Source organism: Bidens hawaiensis, unplaced genomic scaffold, assembly GCF_021521415.1.
Source record: "Bidens hawaiensis isolate Kalapana, Puna unplaced genomic scaffold, B.hawaiensis_p1.1 tig00022328_1, whole genome shotgun sequence".
In the NCBI taxonomy this organism is placed as follows: domain Eukaryota; kingdom Viridiplantae; phylum Streptophyta; class Magnoliopsida; order Asterales; family Asteraceae; genus Bidens; species Bidens hawaiensis.
In genome coordinates this window covers 106,308-133,438 of record NW_027493477.1, presented here as the reverse complement: position 1 = coordinate 133,438, position 27,131 = coordinate 106,308, and the positions used below count along the sequence as shown (strand labels likewise).

At 34.3% G+C, this 27,131-nt stretch overlaps 1 protein-coding gene and 1 pseudogene across 1 annotated transcript; both read left to right on the top strand.

The window, feature by feature from the left end:
- The first annotated feature begins 2,064 nt into the window (after nt 1-2,064).
- LOC143565392 (uncharacterized) lies at nt 2,065-2,817 on the top strand (annotated as a pseudogene).
- Nucleotides 2,818-19,594: 16,777 nt separating this feature from the next.
- On the top strand, nt 19,595-26,276 carry LOC143565410 (uncharacterized). The gene is made up of 6 exons (XM_077052390.1): nt 19,595-19,741; nt 25,169-25,436; nt 25,540-25,639; nt 25,710-25,837; nt 25,935-26,019; nt 26,111-26,276. The coding sequence occupies exons 1-6, from the start codon at nt 19,595-19,597 to the stop codon at nt 26,274-26,276; spliced, it is 894 nt and encodes a 297-aa protein (XP_076908505.1).
- Nucleotides 26,277-27,131: the final 855 nt, after the last annotated feature.

Below are 27,131 nucleotides of genomic sequence, written 5' to 3'. Positions count from 1 at the left end.
AGCAAGAACAATGGTGAATAGTACTTGATTTGATTTACATTTTTTATCCATTTGAGGGCATATTTTCGTTAAACTCCGCCACTCTGGAACATGAAGTTAAATAATATCTTTTCCTTTTCTTTCATTATGTATATGAATCTCATAAACAACTCGTTAGAGAGAGAAGCTATTAAGAGAAGAAAAGGGACAATTATCATTGATCCCGGAAATGAGAGTATAAACACCCTATATAACTTAACGAAAAGTGAACAACCAACAAAGCAAACAAAGTACATAATTGGCCCCTATATTTGTAGCAATAACTATAAGGCCCTTATTAAATGGAAAACTGTTTATGTCATAATAGTATGATAGTAGCATGCAACTAGAATTAGAATGGGTAGACAGGTATTTATGAGTTTCAATAACTATTGAACGAGATATGTGAGTATGCATTAGTTAAATAATATGTGCGGCATGTGACTAGGTGTCGTATTGTTTTAATAATATTTATAGGTTGTTGCACGCGTAAAAAAACGTTTTTATTATGCTAGAGCATAAAACAAATTGTAATTTTAGGAATTCCATGTGCTTAAAGATAAAATCTTGTTTGATGTGAACACTATTAACAAGGCTCTATTATATGAAATTTATAGATTTGTGTTTAGTCTTAATTATCTTGTTTACGTTTATATCTTTTGCTGTAAATTTAAAGTATTAATGCGTAAAAAGTAAAATAAAATTTTGGGTTAAATGGATCACGCTCATGTCAACCCGCACAAACTCGTGCTGCTTTTGTGTTCATTTGTATGCGTGTATGATACGACTTTGGGTTTGTGTTATGTTTCAGTTCATGTCAAATTTAATACCCTGACCGTAAAGTTATACCAAAAATAGACTTTTATATGTTTAAATCTTCCGATAGCACCCAATGAAGCCTATTTTTTTTCCCGTGAAAAGGGGTTAGACTCTCGCGTCTCACATATTTGCGTGACTGTTTTAGCGCCATAAACTTTGGTATATACGTAAATTATTATTCAAATATTCTTCTTGTAAAATCCACAAAATAATTGAATAATCTACACAGAAATAATCACATGAGTATTGATAATTTAGAAAACATGGTATTATTATATTCAATAGGGGAACAATATGCTCAATGAAAATAGACGAGGGGTGTTTCAATAAACCCTAACTTGTTCTGTATCAAATAAAATAAAATAAAATAAAAGCCCTCTTTAACACTTCTCAAAGGTGCAGCCTCTGTTGAGTGTTTCGCTCTCTGTACCTCCGACGCCGTTGGTTATCGTAAGTATATATCTTCTCGTTTCATGTCTATATGTATCTGGTTGTGGTTTAGGAAGAAAAGTTTATCCGAATTGCAAATTTGGTGTGTTAGCAGGGAATCAGCAATCATAAATTTAAACCTTAACCGTTAACCGACGGTTAGGGTTATGTCCCACGGCATGCTTACATCCACATGTATATATGCGTCAATGTTGTAACCAAAAGCTGTTGGGAATATGTTTGTATATATTAATGCAATGCCCATTTGATGTCACCGCCTTGTTCATTTAGTTGAATTTTAGTTTAAACTTGGCTCGGATAATTAACGGAAACCAAACCAAACCATAACCGAGCTTCATTACCGATTAACCGAGGGCTATGGTTATGGTTAAGGAAATCCCATAATCAAAGCTAGCGGTTATGGCTAAGGTTAAGGGTCAAAACTGAACCACAATTTGCACTTCAATCGATAAAGGTACGATTTTTACATCAGAATTTGTTCTCGCTGCTCTGTTTTTGGTTTAAAAGATGACGATTACACTCTTAGTTCACCGCCGTATTTTGTTATGTCTTAATCTAGATGCTGTTCATGTAATTACAGAGATCGTTTGGCATATGAAAGTCCCTATCGTTATTCATTGGTTTTTTATGATTTCAATTGATTGTGCATATGCTGTAGGTTTTTCTCTTAAATTAAGTTCATTGTTTTTGGGGGTTAAAATTAGATCATCTAGTGTGCTAAAATCCTCAATGTTACTGCATTCTTCACTGGAACGAGCTCGGTTTCATATGATTTCAGTTTATTGGTTTTCATATTCTACAGATTTTGTTCTTAATTCAAGTTCACTGTTTCTAGGGTTTTATTGTCATACACACACAATGCAATCCAACAAAGGAGCTGCTTCCATGGAGGTTGAAGAAACCGTTCCAACCGAGACAAAAACCGTATCGAAACCGAACTTTAAGCCATTGACCGCTCACGAAGTATCCGATGGTAAGGCTCAATCTCGCAAAATCCCAGTTCCAAAGCATAGGTACACACCCTTAAGAAAAGCATGGATGGATATATACACTCCAGTATATGATCAAATGAAAATTGACATTCGCATGAACGTGAAATCAAAACACGTTGAAATGATGACTAGACGTGACACTACTGATGTTAGCAACCTTCAAAAATGTGCTGACTTTGTTCACAGCGTTTATGCTCGGTTTTGATGTGATTGATGCGGTTGCGTTGTTGAGAATGGATGAACTTTATGTTGATTCGTTTGAGATTAAGGATGTTAAAACATTGAAAGGGGAGCATCTCGCCCGAGCGATCGGAAGACTTTCTGGTAAAGGGGGTAAAACGAAGTTTGCAATCGAGAATTCGACAAAAACGAGAATTGTTATCGCGAATACTAAGATACATATTTTGGGATCGTTTGCGAATATTAAGGTTGCAAGAGATTCTTTGTGTAGTCTTATAATGGGATCGCCTGCTGGGAAGGTGTATTCGAAGCTAAGAACTGTTACTGCAAGATTAGCTGAGAGGTTTTAAATCTTTGATTTAAGGTTTTATTATTGTTTTGGATGTTTAAAAGTGGAAAACATGATTAGTTTAACTGTTTTAAGGATCAATCCTTTTGAGTTTTGGGTTGAGAAGTTTGTATTTCATTAATACATGGAATATGTATCAATTTTGTGGTGTGTTTGCTTTCTTTTCTTATACATAAGAACATAAACGAATTGAATGTTTCTTTGATTCTTTTGTTGTGAAGTTTGTTTGTATAATTAACATACAATCTGGTTTTGGGTTGTCATAATAATCGAGTCACGTTCGGGTGGCATGTTTAATCTGTTTTAACCAAGTTATAACAACCCTTCAACAGGTTTCACACATTTAGAACTTAATCATCAAGGCCGTGACGTTTTGGACTTGCTTACATGTGTATTAAATGTAGGGCTGGCTTAGAGTATGTGCGGGCTAGGCAATCGTGCAAGGCCCATCGAGGTTTGAGGCTCATAAGTTTTTAATATCTTTGAATATATTTTATATATTATATGAGTTTTTAACTTCTTTTAATATATTTTGAGGCCCATTTTTATATCTCGTGCAAGGCCTACAAAAACCATCAAACTCTTGGAGACGGCCCTGATTAAATGAGTGGTTCACTGGTTCTTGCGTATGTCTAGGTTATGATGGTTTTGATACTAATAAATGTATTATATGTGGGCTGTCTTCATGTTCAATGATCCAAAACATAATTTACTTTGTCATTTCATTAAACGAGTGAACAATTACAAGTCTCGTTTCTTTATATTTGTTCGTTAAGGTTTGATTATTGTTTATGTATGTGTGCACGTTGAAGAAAAGAATTTGTTCATCTGTGTATGCATATTGATCAATAGTTGGATAATGGTTTAGATGTGGCTCAAGTGATTTAAGGGGTTGTATATACATCAGGTGTAACATAGAAACCGACTGATAGTTATTAACTTATCTATTTCCGTAAAGTTATGTTTTATTAAGTGTATGACCACGGATAATTGGTCCAATCATTACCTCATTATTATTTTCTTAATAAGAATAAAAACAAATAAAATTTTATTAAATAATATAAATAAAAAAAAGCGGAAAATAGCCTTCTAGTATGAGTTTTGAAATACGGGACGCTAATTCTTCAGCGTAAATCGTAATAGGCTCACTCCTAAATATATGGTACTTGACCCATGTTTCTACATCTAATCACCTAATCCCTAAACGAGCACTAGGGTTTTGCAACCACTTTTCTTCTTCAACTTCGCGTTGGAAAGATCTCAAACGTTGGTGCATTCATCTAGTTCATCTTTATTCTTTTTTTCCTGAAACCATTTTCTTTATTTATCGATAATAATAATAATAAATAAATAAATAACTAAATAATGAAGCCACCAATCTCACCTTTCACCCCCCCCCCCCCCCCACACCCACACCCACACCCACACCCACACCCACCCACCAAAGCACCTTGGTGAGCGGTGTTCTCGATCGCTTTGAGGCTTTTTGGGTGGGCAAAGCGCCTCACTACACCTGGTCTATGCATGCATCTTTTAACATGTTTACTGTCGACTCGCTTACTATTAATTAACAATTTGGGTTTGGATCGTGGATAATTGAATTAAACACCAGCCTGTTTAATTTTTTAACATACAAAATATATCTTTTAAGTTCAATCACCAACCAACCTATTTGGGTGATATCCTAATAGAGCTTCAATCATCTAGGGCTACTTGCGTTGTATTGAAGCACATGCACACGGCACTGGATCAGCCAACAGATGCACAGGGGTTTGTACGCTCCATGTCACAATCATCAGGGGGTCCACATTATAACATGATGTACCTAAGGATAGTGACCTGAGGTTGGTCTCAATAGGGGACCACCACTTATGACGTCATAGGAGGCGCCGCACAACAATTCGAAATAGTATATATATATGTGTAACAAGTTGTCGTAATATTAACCCATTTGATCGTTTAAATATCTAGGTTAGACAAGTTGAGATACATACGGTACGTGTGTACATATTGTGCTAAAGTTTTACAACGCAATAATTTTAACAATGTTACGGTAGGAGATCAACTCGAACCGACCAAAATTATAACTAAAAGTACTGAGAAAAATATGTGTTTATGTTAGAAGCTGATAATGAAACGAGTTTGCGACGAGTATTGTAAAGTTATGCCACACATAGATCCACTTGTTTGTATTAGGTGTTCATTCTTAAAAACTTGTTCTATTACGCGTTTTGAATGTTTCAGGTTTCAAATTTACCAGTATGGTAATGTTGCCCTCCTTTTGAAAGTCGATATTAAAAACCCATATCGAATAATCATTATACAGGGCACCAGCGATAGGCCTACACAATCCATAGGCTACTTTAACTGTAGGCATGCTTCCGGCCTAAGAGGATAATTCAAAATCGGAGCATATTGGACACATTGCCAAGTGTCGCAAAAGACGAGCTATTGCTCGTGAGTTATTATTATTATTTTTTTTAAAATGGTTGCCTGTTTTCTTAACTCTCTATATATTTGACATTTTAATTGTCTTCCAGCATTGTAAGTCTATTAAGGAATTCTAATAAATACAATTAGAATTGGGAGGATAAAAATAACTTACTTTTTTTTTTATGACGTATATTTAACCAAATATTTCCATCACCATTTATCATTAAATGGAGCCACAGTTATTCTGTTCTTTTTCTATACCAACAGTCGCGACGCTCTACAAGATCAGTAACCGCCATCCAACCGTCGCTTCCTCTCTGACCATAATTATATCTAAACATTCAGTAACCGCCATCAAACCGTCGCCTTCTCTCTGACCGTAACTATATATAAACATTCACACATCAAATGAAATACGGATAACGTACGACGCAGGAATCTTATTCTCAGGAATTAACCAATTCGAAAAGATATTATGGAGAATGTCGAGAGTATGGTTGGGGTGTTGGATCAGATCGGTGTTTGCATTGCATCGCTTTTGGTGATCGGATGTATGCTGTTTTTGCAGAATCTTCTTCTTCTTCTTCGAAAATTCGTACAACATAACCTTAATTTGATCCGTAGTGTAAATCTGCTTTAATTGGAATCCCTGTTGACAAATCCGAAGTTGATTAGGCGACGAATTATCCATCGACCGTACCGGCACCGATCGTTAATGTGCCGGTCGTTGCTCCTTCCGTTCCAGGCGTGTATATGTCTCAATGCAATCATGCAATCCGTTACTTGCCAATTCGTATCATCGATTTTTAGTTTATTACCCTAATTTTGCCCTTTGTTTAGAAAATGTTTTCTCTGTGTTCATGCCATTTGAAATTTATTTTATAGACATATTATGTTTCATTGAGGAATTCACACATTATATAGACATATAATGGTTTTACGGTTGTGAATAAAATGAAATAGCCTATCAGTAACCAAAATAAGTAAATAACCAACATAATTCAATTTCAATGAAACTAACTCATCCATACTCTTTAATGCATAGAGAAACCGTGCATGTTCATGATATGTATATTCAAGAAGTGCATGTTGTATAAACTCTAACCTCCAACTTCACAATGCATAGATCATGCACAATATTAAATTTTCTTTTCAATCCTATTCCGATTGAAATTAGTATTGAATTGCGTTGGAAACAGTTTCTTATTGGGCCACTAAAAATTTTAAAAAGAATGTTTCGTGGAACTGGTTCACATAAAGTCAAAGATCCGTTTCTCCCGGTTGGAAAGTTTTTTGAACGATTCGGGTCAGGTAGTTGGAATCGTCCGGTTCAGTTTGGTATCTTACGGTTATTTTAGTTTCGTTCACATCCATAAAATCATTATGATCTCCATTGAAAAATATTCACCAATCACAGATGTGCAAATTCATTACAAGGGGCAAAAGAAAGATAAAGTGATACACAAACAATTGCAATAACCATCATTAACAATCAATAACACTATATGAGGAAACATAAAAGGCTCAAGGGTAAAATCATCCATCTAAGTTAGAAATAAACTCAATGCACCCCAAGCATAACAAATCTCAAGTTACAAGTAATAATAGGCCATAACCAGCAATAACAACCTAGATCACTAGATGAGGGGCTTTAAGAGACTCAAAGGTAATATCATCAAGAAAATTAAAAACACTCAATGTAGACCATACATAACACATATCAGGTTACAACGATATAATAACATTCAAGCCATTAGAGTCTCCAGATCTAGCATCCCAGTCCAAAGAATGATAAGAAAAAGTGACCACGATGGTAAAATTGTCCAAGTTGACCACAAAACCCCAGACAAAAAATGTGCACCCACAAAGGACCAATATAAATAGAGAAACATAAAATGTCCTTATAATCTTTGGTTTTTAAAATGTTTTCATTTATTTTGTGAACAGAACGAGCAAAACGGGGTATACGAAGAAGGTTGAAGCTTTTGAATTCCATAAAGAATTTACAACCGAGATGTTGGTTGTCCGTGATTCGATAAATAAAATCAAATCTATTATAAATGAAATATGGGGTCAATAACACAATTTCTATGAAAAAGTTAAAATAGAATGCCCAAAAAAATGGCCGTTGTCTAAGATTCCATGGGATGTTTGTAACATCCGTATTTTGAGAATTAATAAATAACGGAAAGTGTTATTATTATCGGTGTGTCGTTAATTTGGTTGTGTGCGTGTTTGTATTTGGATAAGATTGGAATGGAGGTGGATGGTGGGGCCCATGGCTCCCTATATAAGGTCATCTCCCATCCTTTCATCATTTCTTTACACAACACACACACACACTAGAAAACACACACTTTCTCTCTAGCATTTCGGATTCGGATCCAAGCAAAAGTAAGGAAGATTTTGGTGTTCAAGTGCCTTCGAATAGCAAGAACACGTCCAGATCTACGATCCGAACCAAACCGAAGCAAAAAGGTGGGTTTTGGTTTAAAAGGTTAAGTTTTTTTTATGGTTAGTCTTGACATGCAAACCGATAGAAGGATAGATCGGGGTGTAAAATGGAAGAAAAACATGAACTTGATAAGTTATAACCCCACAAGAGTGTTATATGGTAAAAATGCGATGTTCGGAGCCTTATAAAACGCAAGTATACAAAGTTGATACAACCCAAAACCCTTGGAAAGGGTTAAATTGGGTTCTAAGAGAGAGTCGTGGAGTGAAATGGCCATAAAATGGTAAAAAACGAAGAAAAAGAAAATTTTCGCATCGCATAAGCCATGCGAAGCGAAAAAGGTAATTTCGTATCGCACAGCCATGCAAAGCGAAAAAGGTAATTTCGCATCGCACAGTCATGCGAAGCGAAAAAGTTCCATGCGAAGCGAAAAAGCATGCGAAGCGAAATTTTCATGCGAAATTGTTTTTTTTAAATTGATGAAAAACGTGGCCCGATCCACTTTCTGATGCATTTTTGTTAAATGACTGTTAGTGAAAATAAAATTTTTCCAAGCTGACCTGGCAGCTCAACCCCAGCCAAGGGCTCTACCCCTTGGACCCTGCTAGGGGCTGCCGCCCCTAGACCCCGCTACCAGGGCACTGCCCCGGACCCCCGTTAGTTGAGGGTTTCATTCACCTAGATGTAAGAAGTAGTTGAAATGGATAATTGATACCCGTGCCTTGTTACACAGTTAGCCGTGCACAGATAAGGAAGGACATCACACTTAACTCCGAGATAAACAGGACCCATGTGAGTTTCTAGCCCATTTCTGTGTTATGTTTTGGGGCTGTGTGCATACTCAATGTGATTAGTTAATACACTTACCTTAAGTGGTAAGTGTATGCCGTATGAATGTTTATAAATATACCTAATTAGTGTAGAAAGAGTTAAACGTATGTGTGAAGAGGTATATGAGAACAGATATAGCTAACGAAAGAAAGATATGTATGATATGTGTAGTGTATGAATGGTATGTATGATATGTAGAGTTGAAGAATTAAGGGTTGCCTACCTTAATAATATAGGTGAAGAATAAAGGGATGCCTACCATAATAATATAGGCGAAGAATAAAGGGTTGCATACCCTAATAATATATGCGAAGGTTATAGGGCGAAAGGCTCTTTAAAAACGTAGAAAGGTTATGTATGTATAAAATAATGAAGGTAAGTAAAAATAGGAATGTATGGAAGTAAGAATGTAAAGAATGAGAATGAAATGTATGTTACCTACTTAACTAGAACTCACTCAGCGTAGCTGACTTTTAGTATGCATGCAGGCAAATAGGTTGAGGCAGCTGGCTTGAGGAGGGACACATGGCATGAGCTAAAGAGACTGGTATCTATGAAGAAGTGTCATGACTGTCTTATGTTATGTCTATGAAAGGATATTTTGTATTTTTAGACAAGATTCGATGTTTTGTAATGTAATGTATGAAGTTTTTTAACTATTCCGCGAAAGTTTTAATTAACTCTTATTTTAGAACTGTGTTTATGAGTAAATCTAACGCCAAGGTAGGGTTTCCGGGATCGGGGCCTTACAATGTTGGCCATTGTCTAGATGCTACTCAATGTTTGGAAGGCTAGAAGGGTTGTTTGCTGCAATCCGGATATGGTTTACTTACTAAATCGCCTCTTCCAAGTTTTTGAGTCATTCCATATGCAATATATGTTTTTAGACCTAAATCAGGAGTTATTGCAGTTAGTGGTAACTTCACAACAAGATTAGTCTTGGATCAATGTATTCTCTTAAAGGCAATGTTGTGATGAACTCATCATAATAGTGTGACAGAATATCACCAACTGAAAAATTCTTGAGTATTAATCATGACTTACATATTATGGTCAATTGTCATGCAAATGACAAGAAACAATCATCACAATATGAACTTGAACATTAAAGAAACATAATTACCCGTTCCAAGTCAAACAATCAATAACTTGGAGTTCTGAATGCTTTGAACCGACTTTTGGATCCACATGTACACGCAATGCACGCGACATCACCATCAGCTCCCAACTTATGCCACAACTCTGGTCTAAAACATCTTTGATAACTACCGACTCACTACTAGTTAAAATGGTAACGAAAGGGGAAGTTCAACATTCAATAAGATATCTTTGGACGAATGCGAATATAGGCAATTATCATCTGATTTTTCCTTGTTACCTGCTTTGAGGTAATAATCACAACTAGTTTTCTACGAGTCATGTTTATTCTCCAGTAGCAGACTGAATTTTTTATTATATTTTCTACTTTTGCTTCCAAATTAGAGATCTATGTTTCTTTTAAGATACGCCTAAGATACACCGACCATCTTCCACTTTTACTAAGACAAAATAAACTCCTGTTATTTTTAGCTACCAAATTGGGACAATAAGTTAGGAACCAGATTGGGTTGTTGTCTTGTTGAAGTTCCTATATGCTTTCTGAACTTTCGTATTTCCTGGCAACAGGTAAGACATATTTCATATTTGCATATGAAGCAGTATCGGTGATGATCAAGTATTGATGTTGAGCAACAATCGCTATTCCAAATAAAGTTATGAAAATATAATAAGATATTGAAAATGATGTGGTTAAAATACAAAGCTAGTGATAAGAAAATTACTAAAGGATACAATCAGCAGTGTTATACTTGGTGCACACTATTTTTAGTGAAGATTGTGATATCCCTATATATGAAAAAGTTGTTAATTCAATTGTTGAAGATGAAGACCAGTGAATGAATGAATTTAAGTATGATTTGTTTACATGTCTTATATATTAGAATCATCTATTAATTCATTGATTTTAATCTACCTATTCTAATAAAAGAAAATAACCGAGAAACATGCTAATTGAAGATTCATTCCTAACCTGAATTTCTTGCTCAAACTATTCTTCTATATTTTATTAAAAATATATTTATGCTGGTATAATCAAAACATATCAATCCTTTAATCAATTAACTAATTACCTAAATTACATGGATTAAAATTATATGAATATTTATGCCAATACAATCAAAATATGTATATATTTAATGAAATTACATCTACAATTTTTTTAGTAAATCAATTTATATATATTTTTAAGTGTAGGATAAAAATGTGGTAAAATTTAATTAACGATATTTATAAGTTTAAAATGATGAAGACAAAAAGAAATTATGAATGAATAGCAATTTTCTTCTTACATATTCATTCAACATCCATGGATCCATGAAGTTTTACCCATCTCTTTAGAAACTGTAATATAAAATCGTGTTTTATTCATGCTAATTTTATATATGATGCTCTTTTTTTATGTCATTCATAATAAAACATGATATGATCTATTGTTAAAATTCGCTATTCTATTAATAATATTATTACAACTTATGAAATCACTAGGTGCATCATTTTCATGATTATGAAATCACTAGGTGCATCATCGCGTATTCGTATGAAATTCCATTAGAAAATTAATTTGAACTTATAAAGCCATTTAATTTTAGAAAATATAGTTTTTAAAAAAGAAATAATCATTTAATTTCTATAGCTTAATTGTATTTCTTTTAATCATTTTGTGCATTACACGGGGTTTAAAGCTAGTTTTTTATATTTCTAATTATCTAAGGTAATAGAATTATATATATATACTAGTGTTAGTGCTTGCGCGTTGCGGCGAAGATGCAAGAGGGTTTCGGTTGGTACGGGTTTAGTTTCTTATGGTACCGATATTTGGTATAACAAAATTTAAAATCAGCATAGTTTACGACAAAAAGAAACATAAAAATGATACAACATACTAAAAATAAACTACATAGAAACACGGACTGAGTGTTGCAGTGGAAAGATATTTAGTAGCGAATCTCTACATATGACCATGGTATATATCACCATAAACTCCCTTGTGAACATAAACCAATATAGTACCAACTACCGACACTATGGCGTGGTGGAGTATCGGTGACTTTTAATTATCGTTATTTTACTTTACAATATTAGTTTTGGTTTTCTATTAAAATCTTTTAGCGTTGTGGCGGGTAGGAAATGAGAGCTCGGTTTATGGTGTTTCGAACCTTTGGTTCGTTATGGCGCCAAATACAAAACACCAACAATTGAAGATAAAAGAAAGTAAAAAAAAAAATACAAAACAACACTAACTATAAAGTGGAAGTAAATATCCAAATTAAGTGTAAAATACCCTCATGTTTACCATAATGTGTAAAAAATACAAAAAAAGGGTCCAAAAATGAATAAAAGAAGATGTTAGGTAAGGATGAGCTCGGTACCATAACGGTACTGATCCTGAATTTTCCGATCCCAAATTTCTTAAAAACATGCTACCAGAGTAAAAGAAATGATTTCTCCCCTCGCTCATGATTTCTCGGCTGCAAACCAGAAACGCATTAAAAAAGTGAGCATGTAACATTGCGGAATGAATTAATGACAAATGATGATGCAAGATATCTAAAAATGATCAAATTGCCCTTTGACCTGAATCAATACAATCAGCAAAATCAGCTCTTGGAAACAATCTAAAATACAAGCTATAATATAGTCAAATTTGTAAGTTCCTAATTTATTTACTTCGATGTTGAACCAAAGTGAACATTTCTAGCATGCCGTGATTTCTAGCATGAAATGGTCAACCGGTAAAAATTAAAATGATGCATGGTTGATATATATGAAGATGGCATATCACAGCCAGAATAATGAGACACTTGAAGTTGGAGTTGGCATTGCTAATTATATGACAAAATATACAAATTTTATATAGAAATTATTATCAACCAACAAAACACAATTTAGCCATTAAGCTAACTGTTTGACCAACCTATGAGTCAAACTATAACATATTATTAACAAAGTTCTTGGCAAAACCAATAGTGCATTAATATCACAATTTCGGTTAGTTTTATTTATTTATTTTCTAAGCCCTATATATCGATATTCACGTTTTCTTTTATAATTCATGTTCGCTCGCTTATGTCCGTTCGCGTTCATGAACTGTTTGTTTTTACTATCAACAAACGAACATAAACAAACACAAACAAGAAAACCCTGGTCGTTTAATTTTTCATGCTCAATCGCTTGTTCGTTAGAGTTAAACGAACAAATACGAACATGCCACACCCGTCTTCGTTTACATGCCTAAAGTGAAGTTTAGGCTTCTGATTCTGATTTGTTTTCTTACCTCACTGTTGATGGCTTCTGATTCGTGGGTGAACTCCTGATGTGTAGCTTCAGTTGCCACCATCGATTACTTCATCTATGTTGTAAGCTAGATGCTGGAGATCATTGAGCCATCCTTCCACATTTTGATTCGTAATCTTTTTCCTAGATGCATCAGAAAAGAACCATATGTTTTGCCTCAGCTCAGTTTCCAAAACATTAAACACTTTAGATTTTCAATTTTGAACTGATAATCTGATGTGGTACCAACAGATGCAACACTTCGACTTTGTCTTATAAAAGTCTCAAAATTAACCTTAATGTCTGAAAACAATATGATTCGTTTTCAACCAAAGAAGCCTCTAATAAATTTTTGATCCAAATGAACACCTGACCCGTTATATAAGTGAGCTGAATCTTCTTTTAAATTAACATGCATCAGCCCCAAAACAACAGGACCTGATTACACACTTTTAGACTATTAAAAAATCAAATTACCTTTGACGAGGGATTTTTTTTTTTTTTGCCAATTTAAAACCTGTTACCAACAAATATGATGCTTTGACTAAATTACCGCTGGATTAACATCTGACCAAAATCAGCAGCGAATCACATATAGGAGATCAATGCATTGAATGACTAAAATTAAAGATGAATTCAAAAAATGTAGGTTAAAATAAAAACCTATAAGTTTATGATACCTTAAAAGTCCTTTTGACAGATTCTGTGTTTTTAAGAAAGAAGTCTGGTAACTTTAAGGTGACCAGAACCTCCATTGGCTCAGTGCATTCGTTCCATTACCCATAGTGATGCTAAGTTACTAACCCTGTATTCCTTAAAAAGGGTCTTAAGCGAGTTTCAACATGGGACAATGAATAATATCCCAAATTGTAAATAAGAAGCATACCAATTAAGTCACCATGAACGGGTGACTTAATATTGTTGAGCCCTAAATGCTTTAATTCGAATCGCATGAGATACTTGAAAAAGTAAGGGCACCATGAACGGGTGAAGGAAATCCGGCACAGGTTCCGCCATTGAGTGGAGAAAATCCCTGCACGCGTGCCATGTCACCAATCTTCCTATAAACATCAATTGGTGAAAAAATCAGTTTGACAACAAAACAAAAATATTAATAATATTGGTTAACTAGTTATGAATATTAAAAGAGAATCTTCACTCACAAGTTGTTAAACCTTTAATAAGAGACATATTTGAAGGAATAGGTCCCTCGAGTCTACCTGCAACCATTTGACTACAGAGTACAGAGAGAACAAACAACAAATAAGATAAATCGAATGAATGCCTTGTTTAACTCTTATATGAGTGTTGTAATGCAATTTAAGGATATAAATAAAAAATATACTTTTATCATAATTATATACAACAAAAAAAACCTACAGCTAATCTTCTACAAGCATTACTCAAATCTCTGTCAACAATGCTGGAACCACCAATATTCACAAGTGGCACATTCAACATTTCCTGCAGGTTAAGTATGAGATTTAGGTCAACACACTAAATATGGATGTAAACTAAAGTAATTGTATGTATATGTCAGACATTTGTAACAGTCCAATTTGTCTATGCAGCATGAAACCATGGTTTGGGACTGAAAAGCCGCCATGGTATCCCTTCCGGGACATAATTTACCGGCATATATGAAACAGTGGTCCAAACTACAAACAACCACCATCAAAAGAACGCATAATCCAATATGAGCCCCGTAAACACCCTTAAGAAAACAACATTTAAAATAAAAACACAAAAAGGAATCCTGTAGAGCTATACATGATTGGTTTCATATTCAATACCATAGTGATCCCCGCTGAAAGCAAATAATGTGAAACACTAACCGGTCCCATAACACCAAAATCGTGTTTTACAACTCTTCAAAGCAGTTATAAGAAGGCCCGTTACAAAACTGAGTGCAAACACTTCGTTCCCAAACCGCCAAATATGTTGAAACGCAAGCTGATTAAAATTCAAGTTATATTTGATACTAAATTCCTCCACATCTCGCTATAAAAATGATACTTATATGTTAATATTAAAAACATATCATCATCATCACCATAATTGCTTGTTGTCATTACCCTGAAAGAAAACCACAAGCTTAACATTAATATATGCAACATTTGACATAGTCATACCACATTGCAGTCAGCATAATCATAACGATGAACCCAATTAATCACATAAACAAGATTTAAATTAGAAACAAAGGTAACAGACTGAAACCCAAATCCAAGTCCGATGAGATCAAGAGATAGATATTAGGGCAATTCAATTGAAATTTGAATTGCCCCAATTGAATTGAAATTGAATTTAAAAATATAAAAGAGACAACTTTCTCTCCCGTCAACTGTACGGTCCACCGGAAACGTACACATTTTGCAGTACGGCCCACTGGAAACGTACACATTTTTCACCGGAGCTCACACAAACACTCAACACTCAACGGTCCACCGGAGCTCCGTCGATATTTGCACCGGAGCTCTGTCAAACTTAATCACCGAACGGTCCACCAAGCTCAACCAAACACCCAACGGTCCACCGGAGCTCCACCACACCCACTAATCTTCGAATCTCCGGCAACTGCTACGTCAATATTTGCTCCTCCGAAAGCTTCTTGAGTAGTGACTCAGTTTTCAACCTGACGATCTCGCAACAAACACCAAGTGCACTCAATCCTAAACTTTTAATTCTTCTACAAACACGAGCTTGTCGGATCTGCTGTCGAGCCGCCTCCTGACGCTGCGTCACCACCCACGGCCGCCGTAAAAGTCGCCGGAATTGTTGGTTCACCTTGTTGGTTTGTCTAGCTCGATTCGTTATATCTCGGTGGTCTCCCGGTTGAGCTGTATCTGCCTTCATCATCTTCACGGTATACTCGTTCCTTTCTCACTATTATTATTAGTATTATTATTATTATCATTAGAACATACGTGATCCGGATCTTTGGAGTTTATTTTCATTTTAAGATCTCTTGACTATTATTGTTATTGCTACACACTATTATTATTATTATTGTTATTATTATTATTAGTTTTTGTTACTAGTATTATTATTATTGATTTGGTGTTCTATTGCTTGTGTTTGTGTGATTAGTTACAACCATAGAGCGTAGGAACCATGACTATTACTTGAGACCATGTCCTGAAATGAGGGGTGTAGGAAAGAGTAAAGATAGGGACCGTATATTGCGTTTGGCTTCTTGGAATGTAGGAACTTTAAATGGTAAGTTGCTAGAATTGGTAGATGTGCTTAAAAGACGTAGGGTTCAGATAGCATGCCTCCAGGAGACTAAGTGGAAAGGACATAGAGGGGCTGAGTGTAATGGGTATAAGTTGTGGTACTCGGGGTCTGATGGAGCTAGGAATGGAGTGGGGTTTCTAGTGGCCAAGGAAATATACACTAGTGTGGTGGAGGTGATAAGACATAATGACAGGATTATGGTGTTGAAATTAGTACTAGGAGAGGAAGTAGTGGCAGTAGTCTCCGCCTACGCGCCTCATGTAGGCCTAGGGGATCAGGAAAAGAGAGAATTTTGGGATTGCCTAGACGCAGTGGTAGGGGGCATACCTAGGGGGGAGAGGATTTGCATAGGAGGTGATTTTAATGGACACATTGGTAAGGCTAACGATGGTTTTCAAGCCGTTCATGGGGGTTTCGGTTTTGGTGATAGGAATGAGACCGGAACAGATCTTCTAGAGTTTGCGGTGGCACATGACCTAGGTATTATAAATTCTTTTTTTAGGAAACAAGATTCTCTTTTAATCACTTTTAGCAGTGGCGGACGCGACACGCAAATTGACTACCTTTTGATGAGGCAAGGAGACCGACGTTGGTGGAAGGACTGCAAAGTCATACCTGGAGAGGCAGTTGTGACTCAACATCGACTACTAGTGACAGATATAGCCTTCAGAAATAAGGTGACTGTTCGAGAGAAGAAAGGTACAGCGAGAATTCGATGGGGAAATTTGAAGGATGAAAATCTCCTACTGTTTAAGGATAAACTCATGATGCATACGCGGGTTCGACTAAATGGGGACTCAACTCATATATGGGAAGCTATGGAGACAAAGATCATCCAAGTAGCAAAGGAGACTCTCGGGGTCACAACAGGAAAGACAAGTGGGCATAAGGAGTCTTGGTGGTGGAATGACGCAGTGCAAGACAAGATAAGGGACAAACAAGGATGTTTTAGGGAGCTAATGAGATGCACGAATGAGGAGGAGCGAGTGGAATTGAGGGACAACTACAAAACGGCCAAGATAGAGGCGAAGAAGGCAGTGGCGGAAGCAAAGAAGGCGGCCTTTAAACGGATGTATGAAAGTCTAGAAACAAAAGAGGGGGAACATGCTATGTTTAAGATTGCCAAAGCCAGGGAGCGTAGAAGGCAAGATCTAGGACCGGTGAAGTTCATAAAGGATACAGATGGGCATGTACTGGTCAAAGAGCAGGACATCAAGCTAAGATGGCAAACCTACTTCCACAATCTTTTTAACAATGGGACAGCTTTCCAAGAAGAACATGACAACACAAACTTTCAACGACAACAATCGAATAACTGCTACTGCCGTCGGATCACACGAGAAGAGGTGAAGGATGCACTTAGGAGGATGGGAAGGTCTAAGGCGGTTGGCCCAGACAACATACCCATCGAGGTGTGGAAGTGTCTGGGGGAGGAAGGAGTCATGTGGTTAACTACTCTGTTCAATAGTATTCTCAAATCAGGTAAGATGCCAGACCAGTGGAGGAGCAGCGTTGTAGTTCCTATCTATAAGAACAAAGGAGACGCCCAATGTTGTGGTAACTACCGAGGAATCAAACTACTAAGTCATACTATGAAGCTATGGGAAAGAGTGATTGAGGGTAGACTTAGACGAGAAACTCAGGTTACGGTCAACCAATTTGGCTTCATGCCGGGGCGTTCCACCACAGAGGCAATACACCTTATAAGAAGATTAATGGAAAAGTATAGGGAGAAGAAGCGTGATCTACATATGGTGTTTATTGACCTAGAAAAGGCCTACGACAGTGTGCCACGACAGGTGCTCTGGGAGTGCTTGGAGGGTAGAAGAGTGCCCAGGAAATACATAGAGATAATTATGGATATGTATACCAGGAGTGAAACAAGTGTCCGTGCGCCAGTGGGGGATACTGATTTCTTTCCTGTAGAGGTAGGTCTTCACCAGGGGTCAGCGTTGAGCCCGTTTCTTTTTGCAGTAGTCTTGGATGAGTTGTCAAAGTCAATTCAGGAGACTCTCCCGTGGTGCATGATGTTCGCAGACGATATTGTGTTACTTGCTGAGAAAAAACAAGATCTAAACATGAGGCTTGAGGAGTGGCGAACAACCTTAGAGACAAAAGGTTTAAAGATTAGCCGATCTAAGACGGATTACCTCCACTGTGATTTTGGTGGGATAAACGACAATGAAGACACACAGATCACAATTGAAGGGCAGGTGGTCCCGCAGGTAACGAAGTTCAAGTATTTAGGATCTTTTGTACAGAGCGATGGGGAATTAGACAGTGATGTGACCCACCGAGTTCAGGTAGGATGGTGTAGATGGAAAGCAGCCACAGGTATATTGTGCGACAAGAGTTTCCCGACTAAACTAAAGGGAAAATTCTATAGGGTGGCAGTTAGACCTGCAATGCTATATGGAACAGATTGTTGGGCCATCAAAAAGGCACAAGTGCGGAAGATGGAGGTAGCAGAAATGAGAATGCTACGTTGGATGTGTGGGCACACAAGGCTAGACCGAATAAGAAACGTTGTGTTTCGCGAGAGATTAGGGTGGCGAACATAGCAGACAAGATAAGAGAGTGGAGATTGAGATGGTTTGGACATGTAAAGAGAAGACAGACGACGAATCCTGTTAGATCCGTAGAAAACATTACTATAGAGGGGAGGAGGGGTAGAGGACGACCGAAATTGACTTGGGATGAGAGGATTAGGCATGATTTGATAGACCTAAACCTCTCCGAGGACATGGTTGAGGATAGGAATTCGTGGAGAAGTAGAATTAAAGTTAAGGATTTTTAGAGAGAATTGAATACCTTAGGGCTTAGACTTAACTTATTTAGTCCACATACCATAATGGTATTTCCCTTGCATATATTATTATTATTATTATTATTATTATTATTATTATTATTATTATTATTATTATTATTATTAGCTTTTATATAGCTGTTAAACTGTGATCTTATTATTAATATTATATAATAATATTAATATTAATATTAATATTATTATAATTAGTAGTAGTTTTTATATAACTGTTAAAATTTGATTTCCTTTATTTTGCTTTATTTTCCTTTATTTTGCTTCATACGCATGTTCTTAGAGCCGAGGGTCTCTCTGGAAGCCACCTCTTTATTCCTTTGGATAGAGGTACGGTGTGCCTACATCCCACCCTCCCCAGACCCTACTTATAGCTTTGCTGTCGGTGGGATTTTACTGGGCATGATTGATTGATTGATTGATTGAATTGAAATTGAGCAACATAACCATAATAAAAAAACCGATAAGAAAAAAATTAATCGACCCAACCTGGGTAAAGAATCCGATGCAGTCTTCAATTGATTTATTCTCAAATCAGAACCCCTGCCAAGGATTCAATTGCAGAGGTTTTAAACCATCGTTAATGTAACAAAGTAGAATTAGGACTGGTGGAAAACAGAAGGGAGCAATAACGGATAATAATGGTATCTTCAATTGATGACACTGATGGGTTGTTAATGCGAGAGAGGAAGAGTCCTGTTGAATTCACTTACCGGAGAGCATTGAAGTTACGCCGGAGACTTAACGGGCATTCAATGCATCGGCGTCTTATAGAAAGAGAGTGCAAGGTTGCCTAGATGTATTAACATTATGAACTATTGATTTTTTTTTTGCTTTTACATGTAATATATGTTGTAACATTACATATAAAATATTAAATATAAAAAAAAATGTTTTGTTATTTTTTAACAGTTTTTTACTAATTTTTATATATGTTTTCAGAAGAAAGAAAATGTTGTATTTATATTTACATTTTTATTCACTTTAATTGTGAATCATAAGATTTAAATATTAATTAAAAACATGTGGTTGAGAAAGAGTTTCTAGAGTTTTCACAACTCAAGTGGGTTTTCATTTTATACTTAGCCTATATATATATATATGCTAAGTATATATATATATATATATATATACTTAGCATATATATATATATATATAGGAGAAGTATAGAATGAAAACTCACTTGAGTTGTGAAAACCCATGAAAACTCTATGTAACATCATTTTTTTTACACACGTAATATATGTTGTTACATTTAATACAAAATATCGAAAACTAAAAAAAAATTGTTTTGCTATTTTTTAATATTTTTTTACTAATTTTTATATATGTTTTCAGGAGATAGAAAAAGTTATATTTGTATTTGCATTTTTTATTTACTTTAATTGTGGAACACACGATTTAAACTTTAATTAAAAACATGAGAATGAGTTTATAGAGTTTTCACAACTCAAGTGGGTTTATATATATATATATATATGGAAGATTTCAAATGAGAATCCCGTTTGAGTTTTAAGAACTCGAAAGAATTCAGTGTAACGATTTTTTTTCCGAATTTTTTTACACATTCGTAATATATGTAGGTTATATACACGTAAAAATTACATATGTGTAACGGACGTAAAAGTTACTGTAACCACTTACATTTTTATTCTCTCTCCTATTTTGACTTTTTTGCCAGATTTAATCTCAACCACATATTTCAATCCATTTAATTAAATGTGTGACATAGAATGGAGTTCTTAAGTTCTTAAAACTCAACATGGTTCTTAAAAGATCTCTCCCTTATATATATATATATATAGGGTAAGGATCCTAAGAGAACCATTGGCAAATTGAGAACTTTGAGAACCATTTTGGACCACTAAAAAATCCCTCTAAAAGAATATTAAAAAAATTATAAAACAAACAAAACCGAAAATTTTAAAAAAGTAAAAAAACCAAAATTCTTATATTTCATTCCGGTTTCATTAAAAAAAAACCGAATTTTTTTTTCTTATTAATTCGTATTATACCTATACACATATGTATACTTTCATTTAATCTCTAGTTACGTAATATACATATATGTACATTATCATTTACCTTAAATTATACATATGTGTATAGGAAAAAACATGTGTGTACATATTATACATATATGTATAATAAAAAAACCGATTTTTTTTATAATTCGTATTATACCTATACACATATGTATACTTTCATTTAATCTCTAGTTATGTAATGTACACATACGTACATTATCATTTACCTTAAATTATACATATGTGTATAGGAAAAAAACATGTGTGTACATATATGTACATATTATACATATATGTATATGTATAATTTAACTAAATAAAGAGAAAATTTTTTTTTACGATTTTTTTTAGAAACCGGGATGATAAATAAGAATTTTGGTTTTTTTACTTTTTTTATTTTTGTGTTTTATGATTTTTTTTATTTTTAGGTTTTTTTGTGGTCTAAAATGGTTCTCATAGTTCTCAATTTCCAAAAAGTTATCACATGATCCTGATATATATATATATATATATAATTGCCTACCATAAAATCCTATTTGTTGTCCTCACATCGCTCCCCCCACCCTCTCGTGCCACCAGATTACTCCATTTTAAAATAGTGGCCTTTCATTGATTTGAGTTTTTTAAAAGAAATTCGCGGGTCATATGGGTGATATGGGTCTCAAATGGATCCTCCAAACCCGACATCAAATAACCCTTTCCTTCACCATCCTAAACCCTAATGTTCCTTTCTAAAACCACAAACTCTCCCTACCTGACCATCCTCAACACCCCCTTCAAGGTCATCACATGGTACAACAATGGATTCCAATACTGAAGTATCGTACATGTTTTTTGCGGTGGAATACGGCAGTCCTCCAATCTCGCACCGCTAGGGTTTATACTCTTAAATTGAACCTGAATAACATCCAATCAAATTCAGATGGCGCAAGAAGTGATCGAATCAGAGATGATCTTACCTACCCATATGCGTTTCAAGAAGATTCAGATGGATGAAAATTACCCTAAAGGCCAAGCTAGAGGAAAACATTGGAAGCATCTCAAGCACATCATACAAGCTGAAAGTAACCAAAATTAACCCCCTGATGAACCCAGTTGTGAGTTCAATTCGTTTATTACTTTGTTTTTTGAACCCTAATTTGGGAATTTTATTTTAGGCACTTCATCAAACACCTTATAGGAATTGTTTATTATTATGAAATTTGTTATATTTTTGTTTGACCTAAGAGTCTCTATAATGTTGTAGATGTAATTTGAATGAAACCGTCAATGTACCCCCGGAAGCAGATTTGTGATATAACTGGATTTGAGGTGGGTTAAATATTGGATATTGTTATGAGTGTTGGAAATATAACCCTTAAATGAATTAGATTAGTTATCTGTTGTGAATAACAATTGTTATGATTTTGAATGCAGGCACCTTATACTAACTCGAGAACCCATCTATCAATCAATCAATCAATCATACCCAGTAAAATCCCACCGACAGCAGAGCTATAGGTAGGGTCTGGGGAGGGTGGGATGTAGGCACACCGTACCTCTATCCAAAGGAATAAAGAGGTGGCTTCCAGAGAGACCCTCGGCTCTAAGAACATGTGTATGAAGCAAAAAAAGGAAATCAAAGTTTAACAGTTATATAAAAAACTACTACTAATTATAATAATATTAATAAAAAGGTCACAGTTTAACCGCAATATAAAAGCTAATAATAATAATAATAAAATATGTAAGGGAAATACCATATTTTAAGCGGTATGCAAACACGTATGCAAACACGTTTTAAGCGGAAACAGGTTTTACTTTTAGTGAAGTCAAATAAAAATTAAAACTTATTTTGCAGTCTCTCCCTAAATATGTTGCATATTAGTAAGATTCTCTTTGCTGTTGTTGTTGTTCCCCTTTTGCATAATAGTTGTAAACTGTCATCTATGCCTGTAGTACAACCGATTGTTGTATCCAAATTAGGTCATAATCTGGAGCTAATCTTCATTAAAGATACGTTTTCAAGCAGGTTGTGCTTTGTTTCTTTATTGTTAAGTTGCTAATTATTAATTACTTTTGATTTAGATTGTATGTTGTAGGTTGTACTATTGATTGCCATGTGTTTAGTAATAAACACCAATATTACATCAAACCTAACCAATTGTCACGAGTGTTTGTAATTATTATAAACAATTATTAGCGAATTATTACCTTGGCGTTACTCATAATAGGTTAAAGTAGTTGGGTTAAATCGCACACTGCAGTAAACGGGCCAGACTTGCAACAGTGCCTGCGGCTTTAAGAGTGCTAAGTAATTGCTATCAAGGACAAAATCGGTATTTTGCAAACTGCAGATTTTTAAACGGTTTTAAGATACGAGTAAAAGGGCTTTCGGTCACTTTATCATTACCGTGAAATTGTTTTGCTTTTGTTAATAAAAAAAATATATTTTGAATGGATCATTTATTTTTATTAAGAGTCTATGTTCTGAATTTGGGAAGAGTTATGTGTGAACATCAACAATTTCTGGTTACTTATTTTTTTCTCTTTTTGTAAAAGTGAGAGTATTAATATGACAGTTTGGAATTTGGATGATGGTATTGTGATAACATTGTTAATGTTCAAAAGGCCTAAGCAGAATAGATTATTGCAATTGTTTTATTTACATTTGTATATAGTTATTATTATTATTAGTTGTTTAATTGCTCATTTAAAATGAGTGGGTCGATTGGCAGATCTAGCTTGCAGATAAAAGTTATATATATTTAAATCCTATTTTTTGGATTTGAATATAAATTCAATTTTTAAAACTTATATACGATAACTATTTTGATCTAAATTTTTGTATTGTATATAATTATATCTCTTTGTCTATATAAACAAAAACATTTATTCATTCATCTATCTTCATTCATTCAAAGCATCTGGATCTAATCTTCATTGGAGGTACGTTTGCTTTTGACCCGTCAAGTTTATTTGAATGTTAATCGGTTACTCCCACCAATAAAATGTTGGTGCAGTTGACCAGGAAACCCCAGGTCATAACAAATTATTTGCTTCCACTTTAATGTTACACAAAACTTAAAAGCTTGAGTTTCCAACAAATTATTTGGTTTCGGTTTATTGTTAGACAAAACTTAAAAGCTTGAGTTTCCAACTTGAGTTAAAGGATTGATGTAGTAACTTCTGAACCTAGGTAATGGTCATGTTCAGATTTTTGAATATTTGAGAATTGGAAGTTGCAGCTTGAATCATAAGTCAAAATAACACTTGATGCTAAAAATTAAATAAATGTTATTATTTCTACTTTCACAATGTACATCATCTTCTTTTTCATTGCTTAGGGTAATATAGACATATGGACTAATGCTCAATTCTTTTGTTGTTTACAATGTACTAACAAATTAATTTACACTTTGATTACTTGGATGACCTGTTTTGACCAATTCCAAATTAAACCGGTATGTTTTTTTGTATCGCTTAATTTGACCTATGCATAATCAAAAATAAAATCCATTCATCCAAATTATTGTTTGAAACTAATAAGAATTGTTTCTCTTATGAAAGAGTATGTGTTGCTATATGGTAGAGACCTAACTTTAGAGACAATGGTTTATCGGTTACCCGTACTGCACTTGTCATATATCTAGACCAAAAGTAAAAGCAAGAAAAAAGGTTAAAAAGTGTCAACAGATATTATTAAAGAACTAATGAAGCGACAAGGCTACATTTTTAACATAATCGCCCAAATTGTTTTTGTATTATGTGGATAGTTATTTTTTTTACTACATGCAAAAGATTCTGTGATATATATTTTTCAATCTAAGACAAACCAAACCAGTTGGGCTGGGTGGTTTAGACTGGCTTGCTGACCATATTTAGATGCTTGATGGTTGGGTTTTAGCTGTTTGGATCGGTTTTCTCTTTAAAATCAGCATAAAATCATTTGCTTTCAAGTTTTACAATTATTTTATGTTTATATAGGATGATGGATACCAAAAACTTGAAGATGCTGAATGATTTAAGTGATGCTAATGACAAATCAGTTTAGTTAGTAAGGGTTGTAAGGAAGTGGATAAACCATATACTTGACAGACCTCTAGCCATTATTTCCATGGATTTAATCTTAGAAGACAAAGAGGTTACGCATGATTTTAATTAGATTTTACTTGACATTTTCTGCTAACATGTGTCTTTCTGTTTCAGGAAAATAGAGTTCATGCTTCAATATTGAAGAAGTTTATAAGCTGTTTTGATAAAAAGATAAATGAGTACAACTGCTATGAAATCTCAAAAGCAAGTTTTGCAAGTTATTCTAATAATTTCAAGTATGTGGAAAACACTCACAAAGTAATTTTCTCAAAAAATACTGATGTAAAGTTATGTGATGAATTTGGTGGAAGTTTTCATGCATTCAACTTTACAACTATTGATGATCTACTTTGTGGAAAAATCCCCGCCAATAAATGCATTGGTTTGTACATTTACATATTACTTTTTACTGTTATATTTATATTTAGTATCAAAATTGTGTTGATAGTAATATTCTATATTATCTTTTTTAATATTGAATACAGATGTTATTAGAATTATTAAAGATGATGTCTTTGTTCAAGATATCACAAAGAAAAGCGGAAAACCTGCAAAAAAGTTACCAATCGACTTACATGGAAGCAAGTAAGGGTTTTAATTAAAAAAATTATATGCTGACCATTTGTTATTAAAAGTTTTTATATATTTCTTTCAGTGGCAGCAAAATCGGCATGACTTTATGGGATTCATATGCGGTAAATGTTCGGTCTTACATCGAAAACAATCCAAAAGAGGCTCCCGTGGTTGTTATTTTACAATTTGCTACATACAAACCTTATGACGGTTAGCTAACAAAACCAGTTTTAGATTATTAATGCTTCTATTTATGTTGAACTAACTTAGTAGAATTTAGATACAATGTTTTTATTTTTTTTTTCAGGAGCACCTGGTATCTCTAATGCACTTGGCATTACAAAGTTAATCATCAATGAAGAATTACCTGAAATTGTGGAGTTCAAAAAACGGTTAACATTTATATTTTGTTTTAGAATAATATACATATTTTTAAACAAATCTTCTTTGTTTTATACCTGATAGTTTAATCTTTTTTCATAGTTTGCTTCAAATGATTGGTTCTGAAACATCTTCAAGCAGTTTTCTATCTCCACTAAGTATCCGTGATCCTTATTTTGAAGAGTTTGTTAATGATACAGACTTCAGTAATGTTGGAGAGGTTGAAGATATCGAAACGGTAACCTTTTCTTATGTTTTTATTTGTTAATGTAATTTGAAAATTATTAAAAATATGACTTTTGTTTACTTTTCCAGCCAAAGAAAGTATTTATTTGTGGAAGCATAACTCTATCATCCAACTACAATAGTTGGTACTATGTTGGATGTAAAATATGTACTACCCAACTTAATGAAGAACACAAGGTAAGTAATCAAGGAGAAATCGTTGGGGAAAAATCAATGAATCGGTTTAAAGGAAAGTATAAATGCGTAAGTAACAAATGCAACGGCGCTGTTGTCGATGCAGTTGCAAGGTTCGTAAAAAATAACTTTTATTAATACATATATATATATATTATTGTTTATATTGTTTATAAAAATATTATTCATCATCAACATATAGGTACCGAATTCCTTTTGATGTTCAAGACTCAACTGGATCGTTGGCGTTAACTTTATGGGAAACACAAGCTGTTCCGATCTTCAAAATTACCGCTGTGGAACTTTTTAAGAAGTTGGTAGAGGTAAATATTATTATACAAGCTTTAGAAATATTATTTAAATATATGACTCAGTTTTTACAATTAATCTATAATGACACATTCTTAACAAACGAATATTTTTTTTAATTTCCGTGAAGAGTGGTGATGATACTGATATAATTCCTAAAGAGATAGAAAGTATTGAGGATCAAATTTATGCTTTGAAGATCAACATTCAACAATACAACCTAGATAATGAAAGATCTTCTTACAATATTTTTAGACTTACAAAAGATCCCAAGATAATAAACAAGCTATAAGAAAAACATGGGCTGACTCTGGTAAGATATGTATCATCATCATTATTATTATTATTATTATTATTATTATTATTATAATATTTACTTGCGTTTTATATTTAA